At 39.2% G+C, this 23,325-nt stretch overlaps 2 protein-coding genes across 6 annotated transcripts in view; both read right to left on the bottom strand.

The window, feature by feature from the left end:
* Positions 1–5,221: 5,221 nt before the first annotated feature.
* ca13 (carbonic anhydrase XIII) lies at positions 5,222–17,823 on the bottom strand. The gene is given in 7 exon segments (NM_001078980.1): positions 5,222–6,870; positions 7,779–7,934; positions 9,176–9,238; positions 10,990–11,085; positions 12,327–12,445; positions 14,798–14,995; positions 17,694–17,823. Coding segments are annotated over 7 exon segments (792 nt in total). The 5' UTR covers positions 17,728–17,823; the 3' UTR covers positions 5,222–6,744.
* A 2,817-nt stretch (positions 17,824–20,640) lies between these two features.
* Positions 20,641–23,325, bottom strand: part of car1_predicted (carbonic anhydrase I) — a 15,953-nt gene continuing 13,268 nt past the window's right edge. For all 5 annotated transcript variants that reach the window (XM_012964941.3, XM_012964940.3, XM_018094705.2 and 2 more), the window contains 4 exon segments: positions 22,764–22,859; positions 21,743–21,805; positions 21,435–21,590; positions 20,641–20,896 (listed from right to left, as the gene is read on the bottom strand). In XM_012964941.3, the coding sequence (XP_012820395.1) occupies positions 20,750–20,896; positions 21,435–21,590; positions 21,743–21,805; positions 22,764–22,859 (462 nt within the window). In that variant the 3' untranslated portion in view covers positions 20,641–20,749.

Here is a 23,325-nt window from a genome sequence, read left to right as displayed (position 1 = left end):
GCCCAATAGGGCCCTGCACCCAGGGGGCCACACCAGCAGGAATAAGCACAAAAAGCTCTCCAGCCCTCCCCCAACAACTCCTTATATCTTGTCACCATTTCATATGTAACAAGTCCAGTTGCTTTAGATTTATTTATACTAGATATACCATGACTAAAGCTTCATAGTCATATTAGCTAGAGCATTATATTCTCTAGCTGGCTACTGGGAATAATGCCCTGTTTGGTTGACATTCAGTTTTGCATCCAGTGTCATTCTTAGTTCTTTTCTGTAAAACTGAAAAATAGTGTTTTCTATAAAATTCATACATTTCCAGGTATTTCCCTCTAGGGAGCAGTGACAGAGAGGAATAGTTACATTATGGATCTGCCTTACCATACAGAACTGTCCTTAGTGGCAGAATGATCCAGGGCTCTAATTGGTTGTTGGGAGCTTTACTTATACAGGTATAGGATCTGTTAACTGGAAACCTGTTATCCAAAAAGCTCTGATTTATGGGAAGGCCATCTCTAATAGACTCCATGTAAATCAAATAATTCACATTTTTTTCTCTGTAATAATAAAAAAGTGCCTTGTACTTGATCCCAACTATAATTAATCCTTATTTAAAGAAAATCAAGCCAGTTAAGTTTATTTATTGTTTAAATTATTTTATAGTAGACTTAAGGTATGGAGATCCAATTTGCAGAAACCCCCTATCTGGAAAACCCCAGGTCCCAAACATTCTGGATAACAGGTCCCGTACATGTACAGTAAATGAGGAACCTCAACTATTCACATGTTTCATGGATCCCAAATAACAAAGCCTCTACTGGTCTTCACATGTCTGATTTTAAAACCTCACTGCCATTTTGGGGATCCTGGAAGTTCAGATCACTTAATACATCAGTTATGTTAAGCTAAAGGCCCAGTGTGGTCACTCAGGGTGATTTAGAATTAAATGCATTTTACAAAATGAGGAGAAAATTAGAGTAATTATCATACTGCAAAACATCTATGACAGACAGCTCTGTATCTTTTCCCCTTGATAGCATTTCTATAAAATCCCAATCAGTGTATACAGCTAGACTCAATAGTGCCATTAATTATCTGGCAAGGATATGAGAAAAGAACGAGCCATGGGCTGAGGACAATACATTTTTTTTCATGTGACTGATCTGTTAACAAAGGCAGATTCTCTGCTATCTACAAAAAAGGAAAAGGTAATTATATGTTTAAAAATACGTCTGTCGCTGTTTCATTAAATCTAAACATATGAAACAAAAAATGGGAGCTTCCTACAAATGAAATGAGAAAGATGGGTTCTAAGAACACATAACTTCAAGCACACACATTCACCATCACAGTAAATGGAGTTATGGACAGAAAAAATTAAGTTTCCTTTTATAAAGCACCACATTACTATATGGAAGGCCATATTAAATGAAATATTTGGGTGATTGGTGAGTGCTACAGGAGCCACCCAGGAGGTAATCAAACCTCAGCTTTCCCACTGAAGGCTGGTGCCCTAACCACTAGGCTATCCCCATTCCTCCCACTTGTAGGAGGAGTGGGGTTAGTGGAGTGGGGGGTCTCTTGTCTGTTACATATTGGCATGTCCTAACTTTGTGAATGAAACATGCAGGATTAAAGCCTTCTGCTTGCACCAAGACCTGTATAACTAAAATATGCTGCACTATGTATATAGTACAATAATAGGCAAAACATCTCTTTGAAAACTGCTTGACCTGAAAGCAGTCGCTTGTGTGGCTAGCCAAGCTGGAAGTAATAAAGCCCTGTGTGGGTTATATGAGAGAGTTTTCATAGAAGGCTGGCTGGCCACTATTATATCACATACATTTTCTGTTTTTTTAAATGTGTATATTGACAGATGTACTGTATTGCTAAATAGTTTAGAAGTAGAACGTAAACAGGAATGGAGCTGACAATCGGTGGGAAATGACAGAACATAACAGACTTTATTGGAAGTGAAATACACACAGAATAAACATAGAGGGGCTCAGGTTGGGATTTGGTGAGTTCCCTTGGTGCTGCAGCCACAAATAGCCCTGACCCCACCCAGGGCAGGCCTTCGGCCAATTGGGCCCCGTATCAGCGGAAATAAGCACATAAAGCTGTCCAGCCTGCCCCCAACAACGATTGCCTGATAATGCAGCTATGTGTTCTGGGACATTAAACACAAAATGGACACCACATTTATACTGCTATCACAGAGTACGCACTTTCTGTCTTTCATTGTGTCTTTCACTGTGCAGAGTATGCTTGAGGGGCCAATAATCACAGTTTTACACTGTATATAGTATGCTTGGTATGTCAGTGTCCAGTGCTTGGGGGCCACATTGTGCCATGAAATGTTGGGGGCCAATGGAACAAGAGAAAGAGACACAATAAGGCAGGGTTACACCATCAGTCACATGTAGAGAGTGAGAGGCGGGACTATTTGCCCACCCAGCCCTGGAAATCTATGGCAGCTGGCAACTCCTTGTGTAGGAGGCCCCGCCAAAATGGTCCCAGGTGACCATTATTAGCAAAAGCTTTGGATATCAGTCGTCTCGTCGATCGGGCAAGATGGAAAATTCTGATTGGGCTCCTTTGAAGGTGCCGATACATTGGCAAACATTAATGCTGAATCATCAGATAAGGGTTGACTTCTCTTGTTTTTACTAACATATATGATGATTCAGCTCTCAATGGCATGCATACTGGTACCAAGAGGGCCAAGCAATCAGATCAGCCCAATATCACTCACCTTAGGGTGGCACATTGGGGGAAAATCCTTTTATTTGGCGACCTCACAATTTGTTCACTTATTGCACTTAACAGTAAAAAATAGATGACCTTGTACAAGAGATTATATACATATGAAATCTGTTATCCAGTGTTATCCAATACTAGGAACCTTATGCTTTTGGACCACCATACCTTAAGGCTACTAAATGACATGTAAACATAACAGTAAAGAGTGTTTTGTCATCAGCATGGATTTACCTAAAGATGGATTTATGCTACATCAAGTACAAGGTACAGAGAATAGCAAATCAGTCAAAATTAAGAATTGTTAAATTTAATTAGAACACCATTGAAAATGGAATTGCTGGATGTCAGCGCTCTTTGAATAACAGGTTTCCAAATAATAATGATCCGGTGAGCTTGGTGAGCTTAAAGGAGAAGGAAAGGCTAAGCCACTTGGGGGTGCCAAAATGTTAGGCACCCCCAAGTGACTTAGATCGCTTACCTTTTACCCCGGGCCGGTGCCCCTGTACGTAGAGAACAGCACCAGCCCGGGGTAGCAGCGAGCTCTTCCTCCTTCTTATTCGCATGCGCCGGCCCACGGATTTCGCCGGCAGAAGAAAAAGGAAGGAGGAAGCGCTCGCTACAGCTACCCCGGGCTGGTGCTTTTTTCTCCTAACAGGGGCACCAGCCCAGGGTACAAGGTAAGCGATCTAAGACACTTGGGGGTGCCTAACATTTTGGCACCCCAAGTGACTTAGCCTTTCCTTCTCCTTTAAACCCCAAAATATGAGCTTAATTCTAGTAAGTAGTCACCTGGACCATAAGTGGTGCCTCCTTTTTCTTCTTCTACATCAGTGGTTGTTGGACTTATTTCCAGCCCCCATTCATTGGTGCAACCTTTGGTCGGAGTTCCCTGTAGTGCATAAAAAGAGTACAGGTATAGGAGAATATTCAGCCATAGTTCTGTGGGGTACAAGAGGAGTGATTTGGTAAACACTTTGAAAATGATTTTGTGTTCCAGAGCTGATTAAGTTCACTTTTAAAGTAATTTTTGCAGGGTTTATTGATATCTTAATGGGTGAAAGCTGATGGAAAAGTGAATAACTCCTTTAATTATTAGCTCTCGACACATGGCATCACTTACAGGGAAAACAAAGAAGAAGTTAAGAATAAACAGTGCCGCTGGAAAGATTACAAAGGTTACAAGTAATAAAAGTGTAGGAAAATTACATAATGACACAAGAGGCTGGATACGACTCATTTATGTGTATGAGGTTTTTTCTCAATATCAGTCTTTAAAGAATCAAACCTACTTGTTATCAGTGTGAGGTTGCACATTAGCCATGGTCATGAAACTGATTATTGAAATTGGTCATTGCAACATACCATGTGATACAGATAAAGCTTGCTATCTCCTTTCTGCACATTAGGGATCAGTAAATACCTTGCCATCAAGCATCTTGTTATTCATGCCACAGACCTTGGAAATAACTAAGAAACCTCTTTGAATGACAAAATGCAGGTCTTACAACTTACTGAGCCTTAGGTGGCTATACATATTTAAGCTTCAGACTGATTCAGAAGCTTATCTGCCCACGTATGGGGCCCCCCAACGTGCCTAGCTGACTAATGTTGGGCAGGTTTGATTTTCCTGGATCAGGGCTGAATTGGCTCACTGATGGCTCCTCTTCCTCCTACCCTCAGATACCCATAGCATCTATTCACAGGCCCAAAAAAGCTTTTCTGCCAGATGAAAAGATGCTTATAGAGCCAATAATGTACAAGTGGGCAAATTTGCACAAGTGCAATAATGTTTGGCAACCAACTAAATTTTAGCTTTTATTACTGCAGCTGACTGAACAAAGCTACTCATCATTGTTTATAAGAAGTAACTGAGGAGTTATATGACTATATTAAAGCACTTGGAGAGACTACTAATCATTTTAAAATGTTTCACATTTGTGTTTATATTATCACTTTTAATCTCCAGAATATTGGTGCCTGGTAGCGTTGATATAACACTAACAACAGCAATGGCAATAGAGACATACATGGATGCATTGTCTGAGCAGCAGCAAGCAAGCTGAGTGGTGCTGCCTGTCATCATAGCCATGGCTGCAACTCTAACAGCACTCTCATGTTAGTGTCAATAAACAGCAGGCACTATTATGGGCACATGTATGGGCTGTGTATGGTACCTTTCTGAAATCAGAATGTGATATTTATAAAGCTATGTATCTGTACCCCCGGTAGTTACGCCACTGTGTGGATGGGGTTTTAATTGTTCTTTATTAGGTAGGGGCAGTAACATTCTATATCAAGAGACAATGGTACCTGTTTTTCTACTACTGTCTATAGAGTGGCACAAAAAACAGTCCACCTTGCAAGCAGTTAACTCACTAAGTATTTTGAACAGCTACTATGAGTGACACGGACACAAGTAAACACGGGCCAAAGTTATTAAGAAAGCAAATAGAGAGATTTGACATTTATTAAAAACCATGTTTATTTAACCATATCTGTATCAGTAAAAAAAAATAAAACAGAGGCGATACATTAGAATACATGTAATATACAATTATCAAAAAGGATACAATCCTAAAAAATCCTGACCAAGATGACTATGCTTCTGGCACTTAGAACCTTGTGGAGATACCTTACCTCTCAGACAATGCAATGTGACATTAACCAACAAAGAAAATAACTCAATACACAATACCATATAGGAAATATTAAATGGAAAATAGGGTATTCCCTATGACAGCTAATCTAAAGAAGGCCACATGTACACCCTCATTTCTTTAAACTACAAGATGAAGGAAGATTACCACCTCTGTTGACCAAATTAGCAGTAAATAATTGAATGCATTGGACCAAATCAATAGCCTCCCCAATCAGTTCTGGGCTCACGTGGATGTACAGTATATTGTTCCAGGTGAAAAATCCCAGAAGATCACATTGGGCTGCCACATACAATCAACAGTCTGAATTTTATATTAGCATTCATATGAAAATATTTTTTACCTATTTTTGTTTAGTTTCTGAGCGTAAAGTCTTTGCATCCTGTTTCTTCAACCAGGAAACAGTATTTTAAAAAAAAAAAAATGATGAAAAAAATCAGACCCTCTAGTTTAAAGCAAGGCAACACATTCAATTTATCACATAAGTGGCCTGTGGTCTGTCGTCATAGAGCACCGATTAGGTATCTAGCCATAAGATTAGTGGGTAACACCCTATTATTTTAAGTAATACTGAATGTAACTTTTTTAACTTAATTACATCTAAACTATGTGGCCAAATAGATGTGGGCACTTGTCTATCCAACAATTCATTTTAATACCAAGGATATTAATATCAAATTGGTAGTCTCTCTGTTGCTAAAACAGCTTTTATTTTCTACTTCTCTGGGAAGGGTTTCTACTAGATTTTGGAATATGGCGGGATTTGTTTCCATTCACACTGATGCTAGCTGATCAGGCCTGACTTGTATCGGTATTACAGCTCAGCCAAAAGTTGTTCCATATGGTGAGGTTAGGCCAGCCAAGTTCTTCTCCCATCTCAGCAAAACCATTCGTCACACACCTTACTTTGTGTATGGGGGAATATTGTGCTGAAACATGAAAGATCCTTCCTGAAACTGTTGCAACAATATAGGAAGCACTGAATTAACAGAAATGTCATTGTATGATGTACTGGCTCCTGTTTCTGCAATAATGGCAGTGGCTTAAATAGGCAATCCAGTCATTCAAAGGAATATCAATCATATACAAAGACACTTACAATAAACAAAAGCTTGATAAAGGTTTTAGCAGAGCACTGGAAGTGTTCTAAAGCAGGGCTGTCCAATTTGAGTCCCACTGGCCAAATATGGCCCTTCAAAGGGTTTTTATGGCCCTCAGTTTTCATAGACTTCATTGCATGACATCATCATTCTAATTTAATTTGGCCCTGGAAAACGATGTATAAGAAATAATTGGACCTCTACATGCAATAAATTGGGAGAGCATTGATCTAAAGGAAAGATGCTCTGACTTTCCGGTTCTTGAGTGGCTGAACTGGGCGGTGGTTGCTTTTCATGCAGCACGCTTCTATCTCTGCTGTGTCTTTGGTGAACAAGAGGCTGCGGAACCTGGCCAGCTGCAAAAAATATACAAAGTGTTTAAGTATTTGAAGTAGAAGAATAAACCATTTTCATTCTTTCCAAACTTGACTGACAAAATCTTTATTTTGATGTTTGAATCTTAATTCAAACACCAGTAGAATACATCATAGGCTATAATGTATCTTTATGATGTTTGAATAAAGATTTTCAGTATTTTACTTGCTATTTTAATTGCCTTTTTGTGCGAATCTATGAGTGCCCACCAGAAATTTGCCCTTAGCCTTCTCATATTTTCCAATCGAGCCTGTTACTTTTAAAGTTTGTGGAATATGATCTAAACTACCAAAGTGATAGTACAAAGGCTGGTCACCCTGTCAGCCATTGAAATCATTCTCCTCTGCGCAGTTTAGCTCTGTATCTTGGTCCTAATGAGCGATGTTTCACTTGTGCTGAAAATGCCACAAACTGAACAACGCAAGCATTGGGCTGGAGTTTTATGAAACATTACAGCAAATAAGTCTTTTCAAGACACTAAACATTTTTATTTCAGGACAGTTTGCAAAACAAATTTCACACTTTTACCAAAGTAGATGAATGTGTCAGTTGGTCAGAATGGAATAGTAATGGCTGCACTAAGTTGGGTGTGTCCCTAGAAATTTACCCTCCACACAGGGCAATACCAGACATTTGCATTGTTTAAGGCACTGGTTATTTTCATGTGCTGATATTTGTATAAGTTCAGCTAGGACATGAAAAAGTTTGGAAGCTGCCTGTGATTTAACGTGCGGTCTAGTTCTGACCCATTGGAGATTTGACTAATTAATCCAATGATGTATTTAGTTCACTCTCACTTTGAGAGGCTGATATCATGAGGCTGTATTGTTAAGGGAAAATCCATGAAACCAGTCACAGATTCATAAAAGCAAATTTACAGCATATTTACCTGTTCATGGCTAATAGATATTGGTTCCTTTAAAACAACCCATGTGACACTTTCTAGAAGCGGTGGAACAGTTAGGGATCCTGGGTAGGTCCAGAAATCCATGCTGGCAGGGAGCAGGCATGATGGATCAAAGTTTGTAAATGGAGACTGTTTGCCCTATAAAATAAATAAGTATGGCACAGCTTACTCACACACATGAATCATATTTTCTGTTAAAGGAACAGTAATACCAAAAAATGAAAGTGTATAAAAGTAACTATATATAACTATATGTAACTAAAATATAATGTGCTGCTGCCCTGCACTGGTAAAAGTTGTGTGTTTACTTCAGAAAATCTACTATAATTTATATAAATAAGCTGCCATGTAGCCATGGGGGCAGCCATTCAAAGGAGAAAAGGCACAGGCACATAGCAGATAACAGATAAAACACTATTGTATTCTACAGAACTTATCTGTTATCTGCTATATAACCTGTGCCTTTTCTCCTTTTTTCCAGCTTGAATGGCTGCCCCCGTGGCTACACAGCAGCTTATTATATAAATCAGGGGTGGGCAAACTACGGCCCGCGGGCCACATCTGGCCCCTTGGCCTTTTTAATCCGGCCCGCCGACGACGCCAAGTCTCATCACGCGAGACTTGGTGTCATTGGCGTGCTGGAATTAAAGAGACGAAGGGGGCGTAACGCTGGCCTGGCCCTGCCCGCCCTGGCCTGGTCCGGTCCGGCCCTGGGGTGAGTAAATGTGGCCCGTGAGCTGATATAAATTACAGTAGTGTTACTGTAGCAAACATACCAGTTTTACCAGGGCAGGGCAACAGTGCATTATATTTTTATTACTTTAAAGCTCTTTCATTTTTTGGTGTTACTGTTCCTTTAAAGACATTACAAAAACATAATAAAAAGTAATTTTGACAAAAGACAAATTAGATAATTGGCAAACTAAAGCAGTCATACATACACGATCATCCTGATTTCATTCACCTACTGGGTGCCAAAATCTGAAAATAAAATCCCACCCACTACTGTAAAAGCTAAACACGCCAAAGGGTTGATAGTGTCTGCACTGGATAAATTAATGGAGTCTGTAATGTAAGAGATCTCAGGAGAAGAACCCAACAAATAATTATTATTCTTATTTACATTGCATATTACAAGGTGCACAGGGTGGGGTGTTCTGGCCTGAATTACAAAGCACTTAAAATGTCTAGAAAAAAAACCAAATGTATAAAATTTATACTTAAATCATTTGCAAATAAATCACTTCAAACAATGCTAAATGAGGTAGCACTTAGTACGTTTGACTTTTGTGAATCCATATTTGGACAGGGGAAAAGTATCCAAAAGACAAAAGATTAGCCAATATATTTTTTACAAATATGAGTATTTAAATTGTTACCTTAGATCTGATAGCACCAAAAGTATCTGTTATTCTCTCAATGTATCTGTTCGGCTCACCAACCTGAATGGGAACATGAATGTGAATACATTTTATATATTCAAGTTTTAGTTTAGAGTTCTTTTATGTTGGCTAGACCAAATAAAGTGTACAAAGTTATAATTAGGGCAGAAGGGTTTACTTCATTGTGGCCAATGAGAAGCTACCAACATAGACCGTCTCTATAATCACTTTTCCCACAGCTCTAGCACTTCCTGTTCTCCATTATCATTCTTTATTACACTGTTTTTCTTCTGGCTAATGACATTATTTTTTTATCTACTATATAATAGACTAAACCAGATGTTGGAGGTCATTAGTACAATTTAACTCACTTAAGTTTACCCAAGTTTAAATAAAGTCCAATGGGCATTTTAATTATTGTACACTGGATTCTCTTTCATAGGGCATAATTGTATTAGTTTTTATATTATTTGGGTGCAGTTCACCTTTTGGACAATGACACATGAGGAGATAGACACCCTGCGGTTAATCTCCTCTATTGGTGGCAACTAATCTTTCCTTTGAATGCTTTTCTACCGGCAATAATGTAAAATTGCTGGAAGGAAAACTTATGTTTCGCTTTGGCTTTTCGAAGTTGCACCGAAATTGCCTCGTGAGGACACTTAAGGTGACTTTAGAAAGTGACGCGTATGTTTTCCTATTGGCCAGTAAGAAAGCATTCAGACTAGATAAGTCGCCATTAGAGGAGATTAATTGCGGGGGAATTTGTCTCCTCATGTGTCATTGCCCCTAAAGAGATTTCATACTTTTTTTCTCATAAAGGGGATATTTGTTTTTAAACAAAACTTAGTCAACAGATAATTTATATTCTAATGTAACTTATAAAAGAACTACCGTAGTGGCACATATATATCAATAAATATTTCTAAAAAATATTTCTATTTAAATCTTTTCCCTTCAGCTACAATTTTGTAATGTTCCATGTGCCATTAACCTGAACCTGAAAAATGTGAACTCTAAGGGGCAGATTTATCAAAATGTGAGTTTAGAGCCTAATACATAAAAACTCACCCCCATTTATACATTCCTATGAGATTTTTAGAAGCGTATTTATCAAATGGTGAGTTCTAACTTTCACCCATTGATAAAAACACTTTGAAAAATCCCATAGGAATGAACAGAATGGCATTTTTTTAATATATTTCACTTCAAGAAAAGGCTTTATTAGAATAAGTATTAGAAATGTGTTTTAATTATCATCTATTTTATTTGATATAGGGCATTATTTATGTGTGTGAAAAGTTACAAAGTGCAAAAAACGTGCACCCTTTCATCTACCTTGCCCCTATGTTATCCTGCGTGTGTGCCGCTAGGTACAACTGCCCACCTCGACCACAACTCAGCTCATACAGAGCATTGGGGAGAGGACGCGCTAAAGTTTCTGCGCGTCCTCTCCCCATTGCTTTGTTGCGGGCAAAATTTTCTGGTGCGGCAGGTTGGCATGCCACCCCTAAATTTCTGCTGCCCTAGGCCCGGGCCTTTGTGGCCTCACCACAAATCTGGGCCTGCTTACACATCATTCATGTGTGCCAGAGGATGCTGGGAGAAAAGGAATCCTGTTACTGTTCCTTGTACCCATCCAGGCTGCACATTGCCTCTTGCACAAAATTTTGAATCAGGGAGAGGGACTGACTATAGCATGCAAACAGGGTGAGCAGGGGCTCTATGGACTACAAATTTGCACCCTTTAAACCCTGATACCTGTTGCTTTGTTTTTAGGTAAAGCAGTTTGTTCTGAGTTGTAAGCTTACCTTTAGGAACACCCCCAGTACAGCGAGTCCATCTGGCGCACAAGCTGCCTCAACAAAACTGGAAAACTTTTCTGAATTCCAATGTACAATATGCAGCTAAATGGGAAAGCAGATGTACACTGAGCAAAACAGCAGAACTCAATGGCACATACATTGACCTCCCCTTACATTCTCAGTCCATCAAATATTTTAAAGGAACAGTTCAGTGTAAAAATTAAACTGGGTAAATTAGATAGATTAACTATATAACTATATATAACATTTTTTATTTTGTGCAGTCTATCTATTTTGCCCAGTTTCATTTTTACACTGAACTATTCCTTTGATGTCATGGTGATATATATGGGACAATAATTGGTCCTACATTGTCTGACTTGTGTGACCCACAATACACCACAGTCCTTTTTGAACTGCTTAAATACATAGTCAAAAGGGGCCAAGAATATGACATGCAAAGATCTCACAGAAATGGCATGCAATGAATATACACCTACTAATTCTTTACCCCCAGCCAGCATGGTAAGGCTTACATTGCTTGTAAATAAATTACAAAGTGCCAGCAACATAGATTTAAGGATTCACATTGCAATCAAATGAATGGAAAAATTGCTCTAGTGGCGTTTGGCATTTGAAGGGTTAATGGCAAGAGCATTTTGAAGGGGCACCAACATGTTTACACCTTCTTTCTGAATCCAAGCCCCTACACAAGGCAGGTAGCAAGGGAAAAACTGTCATTCGGAATGACAAAATAGAGAATGCTCCCTGATGGTACTGGGGCTGATTCACATTGGTGCCACGGAGTAGAACAGGGAAAGACTGTCACTCTGTAGCCACAAACATGAACAAACAAGTACTCATGTGTAACTGCAAGTGTGCAGAGGTAGAATGATCCCCGTACCCAATAGGTTTATATCTTACTCTTAATTTACAAAAATTAAACAGACGTCATGCCTATACCATAGGTATATTTTCCCTTTAAATTTAAGGCTATAAAGACAGATATAATGGATAGCAGTGGTATTTATGACTTGTCTACTGAAGCATTAATCAATAAAGTGTGATAAATGTACAGTAAAGCCATTTCATCACCCGTCATAACCTTGAGTACACAAAAGGGACAATAATCTTCACTGTCGAGTCTCATCGCACTAATAGACTGACAGGACCTTGCAGGGGGCAATGAGAATCACTGCTTTGTATTGCCCTGTAATATACTCTTTTAATTATTAAATCAAATAGTTTTATGGTTTTGTGCTTCACCGATTACATTGTTATCTGTTCCTGGAAGACATTATTTTCATTTAACGTTGAGTAATAAAATGAACTATCTGTATTACCTCAGCTGCATAGTCCATGCCATCCACCTTGTGTTCAGAGCCATGGCCATCGCTGGACCCCCAGTGAAAATGGAACTGACGTAGTCTGTAGCTTCCAATGAAGGGGCCACCCCTGAGCACTGTGTAATTGAAATTACATTGAGATGAAATTTAGAGAATTTCAAGCAGCTAAGAAGTAAGGGCAACTCAAGGAACATTTTTTTTCTATTTTCAGAATGTGAACATCTGTGGTTTATTATTTATTGTACCACTGTAACATGGAACAATGCTAAAGAAGAAATGGGCCTATTGTGCAGCTTCAGTGAAAAGTTTCCCAGTCATCTTGCTAGCACCATCCAGCCAGTTCTGCTTCCGCTGGCTACTTAGCCCGGACATCTTGTGGCTTTGCACTGTAGGATGCCAGCAGCTCAGTGGACCTGACAGGGAACTGCAGTTTATCCCCATGGAAATGCAGATCCATGATTGGCTACTCAGTCCTACTGTGTTCCTGGGGTAGGGCTTGAGGGCATGGCCAGACATGGAATAGAGAGGATCTATGGGGAGTTCAAATTTTAAATTGTAGCTGTAACCATCATTTTAGCCCAAATGTATTTGTCATTGGCTAAACAAAGGGGATGATTGTATAACATTTTAAAGGCCAAACACACCCTAATCTGCAGATGCTCTAAAATGGACCAAACGGAAAGTCTGTATTGATGCAATTTAATAAGGTACTTGCATCCAAATATGCACCAGTGCTTCTATATGGGTACATATGGCATCCATCCTGGCTTTACTATTGAATGCTGCAGGAGTGCATTTAGAAACCCTGGAGCTGGTGCTATCTCCCACAGCAGGCTGCATCAACAGGTGTACCAGACTTGCACCCAGTGAATTGGATGCAAATGCTGTTTGGAATGCACCCTCTGGAAGTGACATGACCTTTACTCTGGGATTGCTAAATGTAATTTGCACCTAAATTGTGTCTAAAGCAAGAGCACTCAGGTACCTTAATAGCCCTGGCCATTTCAAAGATGGGGAAACACAGACCACTTTGGCCTTTGGTACACGGGAAAGGAGGTGCTATATAGTATATCTTTGGATTAATTAGGAGCACTGAAGTCATTGTTCCTGAGTGATCCTGAGTGCTATAGGCAGCGTGTTTCGCAGTCACAGGGAGTGGAGGCAGCTTCCAGCAGGAAAGGGTATTTTGACCTTTGAGATTCTCCCTGATAGATACAACACTGCCAAATGCTCTGACATAGGAGAAATTATAGTCTACTGCCATTCGTACAAATCTGTGGTGCGTAACCTGCTGCTCTTATGAGCAAAGTTTCTGTTGCCAATGTAAAAGCTGAAATATACAGAACAAAGTATGTATATATAACATGCAGCAAACACTGATATGATGCAGTAGTAATACACAGAAAGATCACCCAAGTGCTAGCTTCACTTCTCATTGTGGTGCACGTTTCATTCCCTGAGTGCTAAGTAGAACACACAGAAGCTCAAGTTGTGTGACTCAGTGCTGAAAACTTTCAACAACTTGGTGACGTTGTACAAGTGTTTTGGTTTGAGGGTTAGGCACCCTCAGCTGCTCCAGCTGTTGCAGAACTAGAGCTCCCAGCCATTTAAAACTGCAGAGGAGATTCTGGGGCTTATAACTGTTTGTTATACAGGTATGGGACCTATTATCCAGAATGCTTTGGACCTGGGGTTTTCCGGATAAGGGATCTTTCCGTAATTTGGATCTCCATAACTTAAGTCTGCTAAAAGTAATTTAAATATTGAATAAACTTAATAGGCTTGTTTTGCCTCAAGTAAGGATTAATTATATCTTAATTGGGATCAAGTACAAGGTACTGTTTTATTATTACAGGGAAAAAGGAAATTATTTTTAAAAATTATAATTATTTGCTTATAATGGAGTCTATGGGAGATGGACTTTCCATAATTCAGATTTTTCTGGATAAAAGGAATCCTAAACCTGTACCCTGTTTTATCTTTTGTAGGGCCAAGGGAAATAGGTTAATAGTAATTGTTAGTAACTTTTAATTGAGCAAGGCAAAGTTAAACCTGTAGTTTATTAACACACCTAAAGATATGGGCACAGGGTTGGACAGCTGAGGGTAGATGGGAAGTTGACCCAGTAAAGGAACCCTTCAGACCTCACAGCTGAAGACACAGGAGTGGGGAGTGCTCAGTCCTATGTTCACCAGTAAGTGTGGCTACAAACAGCAGCCAATATGGTACCATATTGAATATTCAGGCATTTATATATGTTACTGGCCAGAGGAAATGGCTGGGCAAGGGTGAGCATTGTGTGCAAAGGGGCATGGGGGCAGTAAGGGTTCAACTTTGCTTGATTAAAGTACAGCAATAACAAACACACATATGCAGCCCTGTGGAAATACAACAAATAACTGTATATATGCTGCTGTACCTGACTAATCTAAAGAGTAAATGAGTGTAGTACAATCAGTTACACATACCTGAGGTATCGTCCCCATCATCAAACTCCATGGTGAATGTATGGCCAGTGTTAATGACAACTTTTGCAGAGTCATGGTCATAATTAACCTGGAGAGGCTGCAGTGAGGGGTCATAGATAGCATCTCTTGTTATGATATTGATTGGAGACTGGCGATCGCCATTGGCAAGAGGGAACAGGTCGTGCCACACTTCTGGGCCTGGATCAAATCAAGGAAGATTATACATTTTATTTGGCAACATTGCTTCCCCTTAGGTTTTGGACTTATAAGCACGGAGGCCATAAAACATATGCCATTGTCCCATCTACTTAGGACAAAGGCCCAGACTGGCGATATGTGGTTTCTGTTAAATGCCAGAGGGGCTGCTGTAAGATGCCATAGACAGTCACTATTTATTGGGCCTGTGGGGACTGTTTGGGCCTCTGAGTACTTGAAATGCAAGCTGTTTTCATCTCCTCCCAGTAATCCATCTAGATTCCCTTATCTAAAACATAAATTGGCCACTAGTTATTAATTACAGTATAGCCACTGGTACCTGTGTCATCATTCCATGCTTTGAATGATACATAATCTCCGTGGAAAGTGTCAGCACTATTTAACTAAAGGGAAATAATAATAATGATAATAATAAAATGCAAACAGGCACAGTTCAGGGGACCAGCCATGGCCACATTCTATAACTGTGCTAATTATGACTGATAATAATGCAAAGTGAATGCAAACGTTCCAAAGTGAAGTTATTTGTCATGACAAAGTGCCATGTGCGACACAAGTATGTGTGACACAAGACAAAGTATGCTGTGTGTATTCAGTTAGTAATGGCCTTGGGCATATTGAGCAAAGGGGCAATGGCACGCACTGTATTTTCATTGCAGAAATCTTCCCTTACACTATAAAGGCATCAGAATGCTGTCTGTGTGTGATACATTAACAGAGCTTATGTACCTTTCACCCTCAAATAGGATCTTGCTAAGCAAAACAGAGTTGTTAAGGTGGCCATACACGCACCGATATTATCGTACGAAACCTTGTTTCGTACGATAATCGGTGCGTGTATGGCATGTCAGCGAGCCGACCGATATCGCAGGAAGCTGCTGAAATCGGTCGGCTCGCTGATCGGCCAAGTTAGAAAATTTTGATCGGGCGCCATAGAAGGCGCCTGACCAAAATTCTCCCTTCAGAGCTGAATCGGCAGAAGGAGGTAGAAATCCTATTGTTTCTACCTCCTTACCTGCCGATTCAGCCCTGAATGGTGTGTGGCGGATCTGACGATGTTTCGTGCGACCGATGGTCGTACGAAACATCGTCGGATCGCCACGTGTATGGCCAGCTTTATATGCAGTGAAAGTGACAAGGACCCAGGGACAGTGTAAATAAGGCAGAGGAAACCATGGCTATCTTGTAGCAGTAGGTAATGAATAGACTAAACACTAGCCACAGATAACTCTATCTCTCCAATACAGAATAGATGCAGTGTGTGCTGATAGTGCGGCTGTGAGGTTCAAGGCCAGAAGGTGGAGGATAATATTTAACTCTTTCACTGTCATTACTGGCTGCTAATAGGCATATAGATAATGCACAATTTGTTAGCAGTGACTGGCACACAAACCTGGGGGCCTATATATATATAAAAGGGTAAAATAGGAAACCTCCAAAGATTCAGTAGCAAATAGATCTTTGTAATTCTCCCCTTGCATCATTTGCCCCTTGGTGCCCTAGAGAAGGAAAGTCTCTAACTGTAGAAGACCCTAAGGGGCCCATTTACTAGCATTTCTATTTTGTTCCTTTTCACAAATCGCATTGCTAAACAAATTGCAATATATTAAGCGTAAAAACCACAAAAACACTACTACAAAACTTTTCCATCTAAAACCTGGCAAGGTTACGTGAAGTCAGCAGGAGCTGTCCTAAGCAAAATGTAACGATCTTTATATAATTTGTGGTTTTAGAAGTTTTCATATTTTTTTGTTTGTAAGCGCACAATTTCTTGCAAAAATAAAGATTTCAGGGTTTTTGTATTCTTATAGGGATTCTTTTGTGGGGGGTTTTCGTTTGTAGTTTTAATATTAGGCTGTTTTAATAAATTACTAAGCATTTATCGTTTTAGTGAAAATTAGTTTTTTCGTGGTTTCAAACACCACTAAAATGAGAATGTTGATAAACGGGCCTCTCAGTGTCCATCATGTAGCGAGGAACAAGAAATGGTGTGGAAATACATTGCAATTTGAGTGCAGTGTTTTTATAGCCTTGTCATGCCAGAAAAAAGGTTTTTTTATGCCTCTTCTGCTAAACTGAGTACAAGTTTGTGACTGATCCTGTGGAATTCCACTGCGGGGTGCACCAATAGGCGCAACAGATTTGTGCTAAAACTATCACTCACTAATGGCATTTTAACACTGAGTGCCAGAAGTGGCACAATCCTGACTCTGAAAATGATAAAGTGACCCATTTGTTTCAATGCACCAGATGCACTGCAATGGGAAGCAACTACATGCGTGGCTGCAATTCTGGGCTGCATTGTGGGGAAAAAACATGGTGATTTGCATCCCAGATTGCACTATGCACACTGCACTTGGGTAAATGAGCCCAGAATGTTACCGACAGCATATGAAAGAAAAGTTACAGGGCATTGCATTCTCAGCAAGTTTGCAATTCACTATAACTTCCATGGATCTATAAGAATCCATGACTGTCCATGAACCTCAGAAAACATGCATTTCCTCCTGTGAGTACATTAGTTTCTCTTTTATTAAAGAAAGAGAAAACAATTCAGAATGCAGAAAGTAGGCTTCACATGCATATTAATGGATTTTCTATTAGTTAGTGGCAGTTTCCCCCCATTCATGTGCTGCTGCTGTTTTACCTATAGATCATAGCTCATATCAACTCTACTTACCATTGTGATCTTCGTATCCCCACTGGTGCATCATGTTTGAGGTAGCAGTGTCCCAGAGTTTCCCCTTTGCTTGGTTTCTTTGCTATAATTTAGCTAAATGCTAAAGTTGTTGCAAAGTTGCTGATCTTCCTATAGAGCCTTGTACAGCCCTGGGCAGCTGAAGGAATAGATCGGAATTGCTCAAGTGCAGTTATTTTGTCTCTAGTTCCTGCCCACTTTTTCACACATTCATAAATATGGGAGGAGTAGACATGATCTGCAAACCAAAGTGCAATCTTTTAACCCAAGCTGCTTGTTTAAAGGGACATAAGCCACACTGTAAACCTCTTTACCTTCTATACAAGGCACAAGGTAACTGTGCACACATAAAGCTTTGACTATGAAAGATGCCCCTGTCATTCCAATATAAAGTAACACATTTATATGTGTTATATGTGTAGGTAAGTATAAGCATTGACTGTAGGGAGGAATTGTGAAGAGTCCCTTTGGTTGACAATTCCTTTACCTGAGTATGTAAAGCTTCATTAGGGACTAGCTAGCTTAGCTAACCGATTATCAGAATGGTATGCTGCTGAATTGCGCCAGTGCAGTTACCCATAGCAACTAAACCTTTGCTTTCATTTTTAAACTTGCAGTAGACTCAGCACAATAGTACAATACATGTTGTACAAAAGTATAATGCATCGTTATTTTAATGAATCAGACAATGAAGAATTCTGCATCCAAAGCTCATGCTGGCAGCTGTCATAGACAAGTTAAACACATATGTGTCTTTAGGCCAATAACACAAGGCAATTTTGTGGGCACTTTACCTGATGCTTTTTGCGCCTTCTTAGAACTGTACTCAAGGGCAAGTGCAATTTGCTAAAATCGATAGAAAATTTAGCGTACATAGACAGCGTTCCTAAAAGGAACCCTACACTGCTTCTGGGGAAACCAAAACTCTTGCCCAGTCTGACCCAAGGGATCCCTGTAATTAGCTTGGTCAGGGATGTAGTTCCACTTGTGGGCCACTTCAGTAGGCACAATTGACATGCACAAAAAAATTTCTAGTGAGGTTATTAATTCCATGTTCATTGTGGTGCCAGGAGTGAAACATCGCCACTCTGAAAACGCTTGCTACAGTAAGCACACAGCATGCAATTGTTATGGACACAACTTTGACTGCAGTAGCTATTATGCTGGTATTTTAGGAAAAACACTGCATTGTGGGTAAAAAAAACATGGCATATTGCATCTGAAAATTGCACTTTGCACCATAATCATAAAAGAAGGTGCCTGAAAATGGCGCCTGCTATTATGTGCAAAGCAATTGTGTGAGAGCACTGCTACCTGAAAACAGCCAAGGGTGTGTTTTCCAGGGCAACTGGCACCTATGCTGGTTCTTTTTGGTGACTTCCAGTGAACACAATGGGAGGCAACAGGGCAATTTCAGATGCTCTGAAGCTGCATAAAAAAACACCCAGAATAGGCCCTGACATTTCAAGTACACAGAGGCCCAAACAGCCCCCACCAGCCCAATAAATAGTGACTGCCTATGGAATTTTTGCAGCAGCCCCTTTGGCATTTGCCAGAACCCACAGATTGCCATGCTGTCTAGCATGAACTCCTGTCTGTAACCCCATTTCATTTACACAGCCTTTATCAGTTGTTCATTTTTATGACACTGACATCTCATTTGCTTTGTGAAGTGATTGTTATTATTGCACTGCAGTGGTGCAGGCTTGCCATTGGATTCCCAGAGGGAGTTGTTCTTGAGAAAATATTTAATTTATAGTTACTATTTAATCAATGTGGTTTTGTTTTCAGACCTTGGTGGTAATTTATTCTTAGTCTGGAATTATGTTTTTTGGTCCAACATGCATACTTTTTCATAATTATGCATTTTTATATGAGCCAGTAGCTCAGTTAAGTCTACTCATTAGCATGGATTTAATCCCTTACCTACATACTACAGTCACCCTACTTAGTCGAAACAGGGGGTTAAAAGAAAAAGCCATATTTTGTAATGTTTGCCATTATACTTATCTATTAATTACCAATTATGCAGCTCTAACTAACCAACAGAGCTTGCATTCAAATTTCCTTATCAGAGTCACTTCATTTTACACGTGAAATGAAGCAATGTAAGAAAATGATAGCAAACTTTTTAACCCAGCCTCTGTTATTGCCAACTAGATATTGCCAAATTAGTAAAAATTGGATTTAATATTTGGACTGGATTTAATTTTTTTTAATTGGACACAGTCAGGTAGATATCTATTGATGAAGTATGAAAATCAGGTGAGCACCACCTTGGCCTACCAGAGTACCAAATAAGCCTCAGCGTAGGAGAATTCCAATCCCCCCCGTCCTTATTGCCACAGTAGGCCTGTGTAAAAACCTATACCATTTGGCAGTATACAGTACATATCTAACTGGTGTGAAAGTTGGCCAAGTGTCCAACACTGTGTTTGTCTGTTTTTATATTCTCTGCACTCCTGGCTGTGACTCCTGGAACAATGTTGGAAGCTAGCTTACAGAAAGAGCAAACACACACTGCTTTTACCTGTTACTACATTTACACATAACTCTAAAACCACTGGAAATCTTTAATGATGTATGCTGAAATGTTGCTTAGAATGACATTTCCTTTCAATGTACAAAAAATAAATCAATTTTGGGTGCAAAACCACTTTAAATTGTTGACATTTTAACTGTATAAATTTGGTTATTTGAACATGATCAGAGGCTGACAAGTTTCTTTTTTTCTTTGGGGTGGGGGGGGGGGGGTTGTAAACGACAGTACTTCTCCTTAATACCTGAACCTATTCTTTTTGTAGATGATCTAGATTGCCCTTCTAGCAAATTATCCACAGGGATGGAATAATGAGATGACGATTCCAGAAAGATGATGTCCATTGACTAGTGATAATGCAACTGCATTAAATTTACACAAAGGGAAATATTTGGTTTTTGAAGCTTTAATACCACAATGAACTGAACACAGGGTGCTGGAAGGTGAAAGTCAAAGACGCTGAAGTGGAAAGTTCAGAGGAAACACTGTTGCCATAGACTCAGAAAGAGTGGAAAGCCTTGTGTTTTACAGGACACGAGGAATAAACAACTCTGTGGTCAAGTGGCTGAACAGGCCTGTGGTTTTCCAGAATGAAGCTTGGATTTTCATTCTCAGATGTGCACTGCAGCCTACGGAATTGTTCCAGCTGTAGAGAAAACAATAGTTTTTTTACTTTGGGCATACAGTTTGTATTACAATTACAAGTATGGGATCGATTATCCAGAAACCCAATATCCGGAACGTTTGGAAGAACAGTAAGACTATCTCCCACAGACTCCATATTAATCAAATTATTAAATTTTTATATATAATTAATCCTCATTGGGGCAAAACAATTTTATAGGGTTTAATGAATATATAAATTATTTTTTTGTAGGCTTAAGGTATGGAGATCCAAATTACGGTAAAAAGCCCTGGGAAACCCCATGTCCCAAGCATTCTGAATAACAGGTCCCATATCTGTATATCATGTTTTGCTAAATGTAGAAGTGTAATAACATGAAAACAAAATAAATAGCTTTCATCTTTGCAGGTGTTATGGAATAGTATTAGCAAAAAGATGTTGGAGGAGACTTTAACCTGTGCAGCAACAGGGGCAAAGTGAAACTGGAACACTGCTGTTGTCCTACAGTAACCATCTGTGGTGATTTTGAAGAATGTGGAGTAAATAATAATGGATGTACCTGCTGTGAGCTGACAGTTATGGCCTCCTGAAGAATAATCCAGGTAACGCACTCAAAGTAAGGTTTTGTGGTCAGTGATCCCATGTAAGTCCAGTAGTTAAGATCCTCTGGAAGGAGACCATTGAGATGAAATTCTGTAAAGGGACAAGCTTTACCCTACACAGATAACAAAAGCATGATGGTGGTTAGAAAGGTTTAGTCATCTTACAAAAGGTAAACTCATGACTGTGGCTACAAGTCTTTTAGTTTTTCCAACAGTAGTTCAGAATACATTGCTGTTTTGAAATAAACACTCTAGAATACTGCACCTTTGTTTTAACTTTATCCAGATTTTCTATAATGCTTTGTAGGGCAGGGTTTGTGTTTCCGAGCTGCAAGAAGAAATCAAGTGAATAGTTAAGCATTTTCTGAATGTAACTTCTCCCAAAACCTGGATATCATCTGCCAGTTTTACACCTACTTTTCCATTCATTATATATACTGTACACTTTAATCTGAATTGTTATATCCAAATTCTGCAGCCAATGTTACTGTTTTACATGTCAAGCAAGGATCACTAGCAGTGAGATCAAAATACAGTAGAATCGTATAGGCCTATGATTAAGTGCGCACGCGCACGAAACGCGTTAGGCAGTGCATTTTAATGGATTCATAAAGACATCATTTTAAACCGCTTGGAGTTCGGAGTGCTTGGAGCTTCTTTCGTTTCTACAGAAACGTGTCCATGTCCCAATGCTTCTAGCTACATAGGGTAATAAATATTTTATTCTGCAAGTAGATAACGTCTTTGCCAATATTCTTTCCTGAATATTCTTTCCCAAACAAAATGTAGGATGGATGTTTTTAGGGTGTTGGAGAACAGAGGCCACCAGAATCAGGCTCTATGTAAAAATAACTTTGCTTTAATTTTATAAAGCATATTTGCAAGCCAGGGGATCATTATACTATGGCTTTCTAATTCCATTAGACTGTTGCAAAAGGACAATGGTCATTTTATATATAGAATCAGCCTGCCTTATATTATAATACAATACTAAACATTAGTCTGTTTGAATAACTTGTCTTGTTTTTGTTCAGAGTCAGAATAAATGTTGTTCACTTGCCTTAGGGGGTCAAAAAAAAATTATTGCCTATGCACAGAATTTCCTATATAGTACATGAAAAGTCCCAAACATGTTACCAGGTCTATTAGCCATCGCTTAATGCTGTTTGGCTGTTATGTGTTACTAGATCTGGTGCAAATTGCAGACTTTTATTACCATTCTTACATGCCTATTACTTAATAGAGAAGTGTTTTTCATAAGCCTAAACCACTGCAAAGTACTGTACCTTTAAGAAAACCCCTACTACGGCTACACCATCAGGATGCTTTGCGGCTTCTGCAAATGAAGTGTACTTTTTTGAATTCCAGTGTACTATGTGGAGCTAGGAAAAACAACACAACACACTTTTGTAACGTTCCATCGTATAAAGGATGCGCATAACTATATACACTGCAGGTTATTAAATTGGTATAAAATACAGTGGATATCATTTCCCAGTTATGTCAAAAACATAATTGTCACAAAAAAACTAATGCAAATTTATTATGAGACAAAACCGCAACAAGTCTGAATAGAAAAATATGCCTAAAACCTGTCAAGATCATGTAGAAATCAATGGCAGATGCTTCTTGCACAACTGGAAGATCTTTCTTTGCTTTGTGGTTTTTAGATGTTTCGAAATTTTTGACCAGGCTTTTGTGCAACGATATGAAAAAGTCGACTTTTTTTTGTTCATGTTTTTCAATTCAGATTTTTTGATGGAAATTAGTTTAGTCTGTGGTTTTAGATATTTTTTAAACCACAAAATCTGAATATTAATAAATTACCCCATCCTAATGTTGCATTAT

This window comes from Xenopus tropicalis, chromosome 6 (assembly GCF_000004195.4).
Source record: "Xenopus tropicalis strain Nigerian chromosome 6, UCB_Xtro_10.0, whole genome shotgun sequence".
Taxonomy (NCBI): Eukaryota; Metazoa; Chordata; class Amphibia; order Anura; family Pipidae; genus Xenopus; species Xenopus tropicalis.
Note: the sequence above shows the minus strand (reverse complement) of the source record. Positions and strands in the feature narration are given on the sequence as shown.